The sequence below is a fragment of the Myotis brandtii genome, unplaced genomic scaffold (genome assembly GCF_000412655.1).
Source record: "Myotis brandtii unplaced genomic scaffold, ASM41265v1 scaffold842, whole genome shotgun sequence".
NCBI lineage: Eukaryota > Metazoa > Chordata > Mammalia > Chiroptera > Vespertilionidae > Myotis > Myotis brandtii.
The window spans coordinates 30,185-40,665 of record NW_005371421.1 but is presented as its reverse complement, the minus strand read 5'-3'; the positions used below and the strand labels follow the sequence as shown (position 1 = coordinate 40,665).

Genomic DNA, 10,481 nt, shown 5'->3' with positions numbered 1-10,481 from the left:
AGATTGGACAATAATCGTGCACCTATGGATGAGGACAGTGGGTGGGGAGTGAGGGCGGAGGGTGGGGTGGGAACTGGGTGGAGGGGAGTTATAGTGGGAAAAAAGAGGAACAAATGTAATAATTTGAACAATAAAGATTTAATTAAAAAAAAAAAAAGAAGAAGAATTCCCAAGTTATTCTATAAAACTGGCATAACTTGATACCAATATCCAAGGACTTCACAGATAGGAAAAGCACAGACCCATTTCACCACAAACATAAAGTTAATCCTTAATGTTAAAATCATAAGTAAACTTCATCATCCATCATCCTTGAATTGCCTACCTCTGGACTTATATCCTATATAATAATCCTATATAATAAAGAGGCAATATGCAAATTGACCCTCACGCCATCACAAGATGGCTGCACCCACAGCGGAGGTGGGGTTCCCGTAATGAGCAATCAGCAGGGACCTGAGGCTGCGTGGAAGTGAATAAATAATCTGATGAACAGTATGAACTGGTGATTATAATAGAATCAGGGACATAGAAAGGGAATGGATTGACTATTCTTGGGGGGAAAAGGGGTGTGGGAGATGCGGGAAGAGACTGGACAAAAATCGTGCACCTATGGATGAGGACAGTGGGTGGGGAGTGAGGGCGTAGGGTGGGGCGGGAACTGAGAGGAGGGGAGTTTTTGGGGGAAAAAAGAGGAACAAATGTAATAATTTGAACAATAAAGATTTAATTAAAAAAAAAAAAAGAAGAAGAATTCCCAAGTTATTCTATAAAACTGGCATAACTTGATACCAATATCCAAGGACTTCACAGATAGGAAAAGCACAGACCCATTTCACCACAAACATAAAGTTAATCCTTAATGTTAAAATCATAAGTAAACTTCATCATCCATCATCCTTGAATTGCCTACCTCTGGACTTATATCCTATATAATAATCCTATATAATAAAGAGGCAATATGCAAATTGACCCTCACGCCATCACAAGATGGCTGCGCCCACAGTGGAGGTGGGGTTCCCGTAATGAGCAATCAGCAGGGACCTGAGGCTGCGTGGCTCCGGGGCGGGGGGCTGAGGCCGCGCCCCCCTACCAGGCTGGGGGACCTGAGGCCGCGTCCCTCACCCAGCAGGGCTTGACGAGGGCCCTGAGGCTGCGCTCCCTGCTGGTGGGGCTTGATGAGAGTGAGGCTGGCCGAGTCTGGATTTCGCCCAATGTGGGTGAGGCCGGTCGGGTCTGGGTCTCGCACATTTCGAGGTGCACGCGGGGGAGACTTGACTCTGGGTCCCGCAGCGTACCCCAGACTCTGACAGGAGGAAGATTTTCATACACATTTTACTAATTTTCTTTCAGTTCTGACACTTCTATTATAGAGAAAGGGCAAATAGCAATATTAAAATATTTCCTCTAATTAATTCCCTTTTAATGTGCATGAATTTCATGCACCGGGCTACTATTGAAATAATAAAGAAAAACTTTGTTATTTAAAAAAACACAGATGTAGGAAGTTTAGACTTCTATGTCAAGTTATAGCTATTATTCAAACACTAGAGGCCCAGTGCACGAAATTCATGAAGGGGTGGGGGGGCGGTCCCTCAGCCCAGCCTGCAACAATGCCAGCGTCCCTCGTCCCGGCCTCTGGCCCAAGGACCCTTCCCTCCCCTCCCTCCGTGCGGCTAGGGCACGGACGCTGGGCTTGTGTTGCTGGGGCGAAGCCGCCAGTGTCCCGCCCCGGCCACAATGGGCGCTGCCGTCTTTGTCACGGAGTGACGGCTAATTTATATATTACTCTTTTATTAGATAGGATGAGAGCAGAATAAATCCATTTGAATACATAAGATGACAAAAATTTTCCTCCCACGCATCCATTCTTAGGAAGCTATAGAAGGACATGCTATACCAAATGAGAGGGTTAACCAAGAAGGTGAAGACATGTGACCTAGAAACAGGAGGGCCAACATAGGAAAGCAGTGTAGAAATTCACAGAATCATGGCAAGAGGCCAAGTCCAGGAAAGCTGTGCAGCAATACTAGAGAACAACCAGATCAAATTAGTGCAGGAGAGTACTAATTTGACCATTTGGAAAACAGAAGTCATTGTAAAAGACAGCTAAATTTTTGCCAAACCTTTACTTTCTGGGACTTGTGTGGTTAGGATAACATGGGTTAATTATTAAACTAATAACCTGCCCTAACCGGTTTGGCTCAATGGATAGAGCGTCGGCCTGCGGACTCAAGGGTCCCAGGTTCGATTCTGGTCAAGGGCATGTACCTTGGTTGCGGGCACATCCCCAGTAGGGAGTGTGCAGGAGGCAGCTGATCGATGTCTCTCTCTCATTGATGTTTCTAACTCTCTATCCCTCTCCCTTCCTCTCTGTAAAAAATCAATAAAATATAAAAACAAAACAAAACAAAAAACTAATAACCTAAAAGGTAATGTTGGGCCCTAACTAGTTTGGTTCAGTGGATAGAGCGTCGGCCTGTGGACTGAAGGGTCCCAGGTTCGATTTCGTTCAAGGGCATGTACCTTGGTTGCGGGCACATCTCCAGTAAGGGGTGTGCAGGAGGCAGCTCATCAATGTTTCTCTCTCATCGATGTTTCTAACTCTCTATCCCTCTCTCTTCCTCTCTGTAAAAAATCGATAAAATATATTTAACAACAACAAAAATGTCTCCTGCAAAAAAATAAAATAAAATAAAATAAAAGGCAATGTTGGCTAACTTAGAGAAATTTTCTAATCTCATCTCTAGGAACAGTTTTGACAGAATAGGAGAATACATTGATTGGTGATAAGGAACAAATAAGGGGCAGATATTTAGGTATTCTAAAATGCAATTTTATAAAAAGTATTTTAAGAGCTAAGAGTTAAATGATACAAATTAGAAGAGAATCTTTGTGGATTTCTTTTCAAATACAAAAGCCTCCTTCTGGTGTGCATACATAAATGGGCATAAAACATTCCCACAAATACACAGTAATAATGATAATGAGCCCTAGCCAGTTTGGCTCAGTGGATAGACTGTTGGCCTGTGTACTGAAGGGTCCCAGGTTTGATTCCAGTCAAGGGCACATGCCTGGGTTGCGGGCTCGATCCCCAGTAGGGGATGTGCAAGAGGTAGCCAATTAATGATTCTCTGTCATCGTGATGTTTCTCTCTCTCTCTTTACCTCTCCCTTCCTCTCTGAAATCAATAAAAATATTTTTAAAAATAAAGTAATAATGATAATGAATAATTATCAAGTACTTATGTGACAGACCCAGTTCTAAGTGCTGTACATTTATTTACTCATAATACTCTAAACAACCCTATAAAAAATAGGTTTTATTATCTCTAGTCTACAGTTGAAGGAACTGAGTCACAGAGAATGAAGAAACTTAGCCATGGTCACACAGCTGGTAAGTGGCAGAGCAGGCAGGGATCTGAAGATCTGACAGGCAGTCTGGCTCCAGACTGTACTCTTAAATACCACGTAGTTGTACGTTGGCCAGAACTGATTAAGAAAATAACATAATGACCAGATAAACAAAGAAAACTACTATGAATTCAGTAATGTTTAAATAAATCAGTTCATTATAAATCCAAGTGGTATTTGTGCATGCCATTCACTATATACTATTTTAGCTGAATAAAGAACAAAAGTATATTGCATGAGATGCATAGGGATTTAAGACCTCCTGTAGTAACTTTCTGGAAGTCTTTCTTTCTTTTTTTTTGAAGTGAACATATCATGATTTTATTGTCATATAATCAAACAAAATATGAAGCTTATAACTGGATCACTTGACCCTTTCTCTTATCTCCTCCCAATTCAAAATGCTTGCATCTCTTAATAGCCAGCATTCTCTTAGATCTGCAGTTAGGCTCAACGAATTCAAGCCTCAGCACAATCTTCTTTGTAGTTTTAGCCTTTTTTCGGAAAATCGTCTTAGTCTGCCCACCATAGCCACTTTGCTTCCTGTCATAACGCCGCTTTCCCTGTGCATACAGAGAATCCCTGCCCTTCTTGTACTGTGTTAACTTTATGGGGTTGATGCTTGCCACACTTCTTACAGAAAGTTCGGCGGGTTTTAGGAACGTTCACCATGTCTGCGAGAGCTATCAGCAGGGAAAGCTCTGGGAGTCTTTCAATTGCTCACTGCTCACAAGTTTAGAGCCATCTAATAGAAGAGTGTAAGATAACATATAATAAAAGAATAGATCGCAAAACTCAAATTATAAATATGGAAAAGCAAGGAAAAAATAATTGCAGAACTTTGAGAAGCGAAACTTTCAAAAGGTTAGGCCAAGTGGGGGAAGGAAAAAGTATTTAGTTATTAGGGTTAATGGCAGGTGATAAGCAACTCAGGTTCTTAAGCAGAATAACAAGGTAAAAATAACATTCTGTGATCTGGTAATTGGATATAGCAGTAAAAAGAGAAAGAGAGCCTAGTTAGGGGTTATTAAAATTAAGTCACATATGACATGAAGCGCTTCACACAGAGCCATGGACATGGAGAGAAGGAGGGTGAACTACTGCGTTATCTTGAAGGAAAAAAAAATACTTCTCTGGTGACTGACACACACAGAGTTAGAGACAGGAGAGCTGAGGAGTCTCTAACGTTAAAGGTCTGGAAAACGGTGCTGTCCCTGGTTGTCCAGAGAAGAGGATAGTCATGTTGAAGAGCAGACTCGAGAAATGAGCAAAAATTTTCCCCCCAATAGCTAGAAATTCACCTGTGAGTTATCGGTCAGTAGTCAAGTCCAGGGATACCTATCTACTGTAGGTTAAATATATATATAAATGATCAGCTCCCAAATCATCATCAACGTCCTGGGCTTTCTGAGGGGGAGAGGGAAGAGCAGGGCTGAGACTGAGGCAACAACCATAGTTACAGTGTGTTTGATGAAAAGGAGAGGGAATAATACTCATTTCAGAACAGAAAGGAGCCAGAGCTCATTTAACCCTCTTTTTACAGTCAGCCAGAGTGATTACAAACTTATCTAAGGGCAGAGAGGAAGTGGAGAAACAGGGGCAGAAAGCTAGAGAGTAGTGCTCCAGGAGGCTGAGGCCCTCACAGAAATCTGATAGGTCATTAGACATTTCCTCTAAGTAAATAAATCAAAATGAAAGCAATATTCACAACTGTTTCATCACCTTAATAACTTCATCAGTTCCTCCAGCAACAGGTTTTGATTTGAGTTCTTCAATTTCTTTCTCTAATTCTAAACAATTATTTAAAAAAAAAAAAAAGATTCCAGTTCAGAAATAAAAAATAACTGGCTAAAGGAATAAGTACATTCTTAAAAAAAAAAAATCACTATAAATAAGAATACATTTTAGAAGCAGCAAATAATTTAAGAAAATATTAACTTAACCCATTATTACCTGTTATTTTCCTTTTTATTATGTAAAACTCCAAATATATAAAAGTAAAGAGAATAGATTGGTTAATCGTCATGTGCCCATCACCTTGATTTGGCAATTACTACATAGCCAATCTTGTTTCATTCTGACCTGCATTCACTTTCTCCTTTCTATCAAATTTTGAAGCAAATCCCAGACATTATGTTATTTCAGCTGTAAACAACTTCTTACTGTAGAATCTTAAAGCAACAACTAACCTCATATTAAACATACATGTTAATCTATTTCATCAACTCATGTCTAAGTCTGGGGCCTAGAACACCTTTCCAAATAAATTACTCTCTCTATCACAAATTGATCCAACCTCCCAAAACACAATTTGACCTTTCCAAACAGAAAATAAATCTTGGCTTTTAGGCTGGGCAGTTAACATTTGTTAAGTCACTGAAAATTTAAGCACTAACCCACACATACTAAAAAGGATACTAATTTATTCATTCTTTTGGAATATAAAGAAAGGCAAACTAAATAAGGACTCAATCAACTTCAGCAAATAAATATAATTCAAAATTCCAGAAGTGGAAATCTTTTATTACTTTCCTTAGGCCTTGTTTTACTTCTTTGGCTCACAACCTTGTGTCTCTAACATTTCAACTGACTACTCTAGAAAACATGCTTGACTCAGAAGAATATACAATCTAAATTAAGTTAAAAAAAGGTGCTTAATTCAACAAATTGTTTTAAATATCTTCCTTTATTTTAATAATTCAAAGGAACTGCAGTTTAGAGATGTGAGGTTAAAAAAATAATCAGAGGCAAATAGTTAGAATGTTAAATAACAGATTCCATTACACTGTCTAAGATTTTACTGGATTCACTAGTAAACAAAAACAAATGTACTATTAAAAAACTAATTTTTAACTATGATTAAATAATATTGTGATTAAGATAAACAGTTTCAACCCAATACCTGTGCATCTTGAATTAGCTTTCTGTATTAGCATCATCTGTTTCTTGGCAAACTTGATAAGATCTTCCTTGGGCAATGTTTCCAGCTGAAAGATGTAGTGACATTACCAATTTGTTATAACTCATGTTTCTACTATACTGCAAAAGAACATCACATCTCCCCAAAAATGAAAATCCTACTGTATGTCAACCAAACACTACATTTTTAAAAATGAGCAAATGCAACTTCAATTATTAGTTAAGCAACTACTAGGAAATGTAAAAATAGCTCAGTCTTACAGATATTGCTGAAAGAGATGAAGACACTTTCTCGGTTTTGATTTCTTTAATTGTAAAATTAGGGGACTGAGACTAATCCTACTTAAAGTTCTTTAGAACTGTAAAAGTGTTTCATTCTATCCAAGACAAGTCTTTGGCTACATGAAAACATGTAAGCATAATTCTTATAGCAATAAGATGAATCATGTTGCATTACGGCTTTAACTAAAACTCAGGGAAAATTACTTAACTTGTGGGCTCATCTGTAAAACTGGGGAACAATGGTAATTATCTCATGGTTACCATGAAGCTGAAATGAAGGAGTGTTTAGGCAAGTGCCTGAAACTTAGCATGCAAGTGATAAACCGCTATCCTTGAGAATCATTGAAGGGTAAACGGCTGTACAGGGCCATGAAAATTACACAATTGAACTTTCTTCCCATCATAGGAGAAGCCTACAGAACAGAGTCCCTTGACTCTTGTCTACCCATGTCTGCTCTTTCCACTACACTATATGGATCGTCATAAATTAGACTGCTTTGTTTATATCTGAAAAATTGCAGAATCTCTCAGCTGTGCTAACCAGGCGCAGGAAGTCAACAAAAAGTCAACTCTTTTCACACCAGTAAACTTAAAAAGGGAACAGGTGGGTGACTGTGTAAATTAACCATGCTGCAGTTTTACAATTCATCAGCCTTCCACTCTCCAGGGAGCCTGCTAGTCAAGTATTCTCTTCACCTTCGATTTCCCGGCTCCAGGCGTGGCTGGTGAAGCCACCCCCTGTTGGACAGGATCCTGCAAAACAATCAAACCCAGGTTGTCAGAACTGTTTTCCTAATCTGGAACAGAACGCGGAACCTTGAGAGGTAAAAACCCTTCCGTGGGATCAGGTGGAGGAAACCTTTACCGTGAGAAAGACCTGGGGAAGGAGGGGTCTGTCGCTGGGGCTGATCGTAGCAATCGTGTAGGAGCGGCTCTAATGGGCCTGGGACAGCGAGGGGCGGATTTGGGGACGGTGGGAGAGACTGCGGGGAGCTGCTGAGCCCTCATCCCGGGCCTACCCCCGCGTCCAACCCGGGGCCGCAAGGCTCGGCGAGAAGGCGGTGGGCCCCAACCCAAGTGCGCCGCTCAGGGCTCGGGCCGCGTTACCTCCATGGCGGCTCGCCCACCGCGGCCCCTGCAACCACGCAGTCCCCAGCCCGCAGCTCCGGTGCCGACTGGAACTTGCGTCTGCGCCGGCCTCTGACGTGGCCCGATGGCAGGTCAAAGGTGGCGCGCCTCCAGCTGCCCCACCCCACGCGTCTCCATGGCTGCGCCCCGGGCGCTTCCGCTTCCGCTTCCGCTCCCGCGGCGGCTAGCTCCTCCCGATGCCAGCCCCGCGCCCCAGGGCCACCTCCCGGGGCTGCAGACCTAGGGAGGAGGTGAGGAGGTCCTGAGAGCCCAGTCACAGGGATGAAGCTGGGGGCCGGATCTACATGGCCAGTGCGTCAGTAAATTCCCTATATTTACTAGTAGTGAGCTAATTAGCATAGGGATTTACTGTTACTTGTGTGGAGGAAAAGGGGCCACATGCTAGTCTGATTAACTCAAGGAAAAGCCTGCATGGCGGCCTTGCCAACTCAGACCTAAAGTAACCACAAAGGATGGTCTGAAATTAAAACCTTTTGTTAAAAGCAGTTTATAGTGGGTAGTCATGTCCTTGGCCAGTGTCTTCCCTGACAAAGATCAACTTCAATCTTTACTGAGGCTATTGGCTTTTTGCATCTGAGATAACAAACCTGTGGGATATCAGGGTAACTTGTAACTTCCCTTTTTCCAGACCCCTCAGGGCACAACAAATGGTGCCAGGGCACAGACCACAAATTCCCTCATTGTTACTGTTATCTGTTAATTGTTGCCTGTTACCCACCTATGTAAAAGAAGCATGTATTTATCACTTTACTTTAAAAAAAAAAATACATTTTTATTGATTTCAGAGGGGAAGGGAAAGGGAGAGAGAGAAACATCAATGATGAGAGAGAATCATTGATAGGCTCCCTCCTGCACACCCCCTATTTTGCATCGGCCGAAACCAGGGCATATGTCCTGACTGGAATTGAAGCACAACCTCCTGGTACATAAGTTGACACTCAAGCACTGAGCCACACCGGGCTTTTGCCCACTTTTAAATAGGATTATTTGTCTTATTGGTGTTGAGTTTTATAAGTTGTTTATATATATATTGGAGATGAACCCCTTGTCTGATGAATCATTGGCAAATATATTCTCCCATACAGTAGGTTCCCTTTTAATTTTATAGATGGTTTCTTTTGCTGTGCAGAAGCTTTATAGTCTGATGTAGTTCCATTTGTTTATTTTTTCCTGTGTTTTCCTTTCCCTTGGAGACATATTGCTGTGAGAGATGTCTGAGATGTTACTGCTGTGGACGAAAGGGGCCACATGCTGACCTGACAAGCTCAGGGGAGGCCTGCATGGCAGTCTTGCAAACTCAGAGACCTAAAGTAACCACAAAGGATGGTCTGAAATTAAACTTTAACTAAAGCAGTTACAACATGTGGTCTGTCTTTGAGAATGACTAGTGTGCACTTGAGAAAAATTTATATTCTGTAGCTTTGGAGTGAAATGTTCTGTAAATGTCAGTTAATTCCACCTGTTATAGTGTGTTGTTTAAGATCACTGTTTCCTTGTTGATTTTTTGCCTATAAGATCTATTCAGTGATGCCAGTGATGTGATAAAGTCCTCTACTGTGACTGTATTGCTGTTGATATCTCCCTTAAAGTTCTCCAGAAGTTTATTTTATGTTTGGGTACTCCTATATTGGGTGCATATCTGTTTTCCAGGGTTATATCGTCTTGTTGTGTTGATCCCTTCATTGTCTCTTGTGATGGCCTTCATTTTGAAGTCTATTTTGTGAGACATGAGTATTGCTAGTCCAGCTCTTTTCCCATTACCATTTGCATGAAAAAATTTTTTTCTGTCCCTTCACTTTCATTCTGTCTGAGGTGGGTCTCTTGTAGACAGCATATATATATGGGTTATGTTTTCTTATCTATTGAGCTACCCTCTGTCTTTTGATTGTAGTATTTAATTTATTTACATTTAAGATTATATATAGGTACTTAGTTATTGGCATTTTTATTCTTTATGCCTGTGTCTCTCTTTCTCTCTATTTCTTCTTACACCACTCCGTTTAGCATGTCTTGCAGTGCTGGTTTGATGGTGATAAACTACTTTATCCTTTTTTTGTCTGTGAAGCTCTTTAATTCATCTTCAATTTTGAATAATAGCTTTGCTGGATAGAGTAGTCTTGGAGTGAGTCTTTGGCTGAATACTTCATGCCACTCCCTTCTGGACTGAAGTGTTTCTATGGAGAAATCAGCTGACATTCTAATGGGAGCTCCCTTGTAGGTAACTTTCTGTCTCTCTCCTGCCTTTAAGAGTCTTTCTTTTTCTTAATTTTTTGTCGTTTTAATTAAGATTTGTCTAGGTGTGCTTTCTTTTGCGGGGGTGGGGGTTCATCTTGATTTGGATTCTATATTTCCTGAACTTGAGTAACTTTTTCATTCACCAGGTTAGGGAAATTTTCTGTCATTATTTCTTCACACAGGTTCTATATTCCTTGCTCATATTCTTCTTCTGGCACCCCTATGATGCAGATGTTGTTAGGTTTCATGATATCCCAAAGTCTCCTCCTGCTTTAAAATTTTTTTCCTAATTGCTGCTCTGATTGGGTGTTATTTTCTACTTTGTCTTCTTTTTTTTTTTAATTAAATCTTTATTGTTCAGATTATTACAGTTGTTCCTCTTTTTTCCCCCCATAGCTCCCCTCCACCGGGTTCCCACCCCACCCTCTGCCCTTACCCCCCCACACACACTGTCCTCATCCATAGGTGTACAATTTTTGTCCA

At 41.0% G+C, this 10,481-nt stretch overlaps 1 protein-coding gene and 1 pseudogene across 2 annotated transcripts in view; both read right to left on the bottom strand.

Annotated features, from left to right (window-relative positions):
• The window catches only part of GCC2 (GRIP and coiled-coil domain containing 2), a 101,792-nt gene extending 93,901 nt beyond the window's left edge, over nucleotides 1-7,891 (bottom strand). Inside the window, exons 1-4 of one of the 2 annotated variants that reach the window (XM_014532101.1) lie at nucleotides 7,722-7,891; nucleotides 7,311-7,367; nucleotides 6,316-6,400; nucleotides 5,136-5,203 (exon numbers count right to left, since the gene is read on the bottom strand). In XM_014532101.1, the coding sequence (XP_014387587.1) occupies nucleotides 5,136-5,203; nucleotides 6,316-6,400; nucleotides 7,311-7,367; nucleotides 7,722-7,727 (216 nt within the window). In that variant the 5' untranslated portion in view covers nucleotides 7,728-7,891. The remainder of the gene's footprint in view (nucleotides 1-5,135; nucleotides 5,204-6,315; nucleotides 6,401-7,310; nucleotides 7,368-7,721) is intronic. The other variant, XM_005884654.2, reaches the window with a different exon arrangement.
• On the bottom strand, nucleotides 3,719-4,131 carry LOC102263196 (annotated as a pseudogene).
• Nucleotides 7,892-10,481: the final 2,590 nt, after the last annotated feature.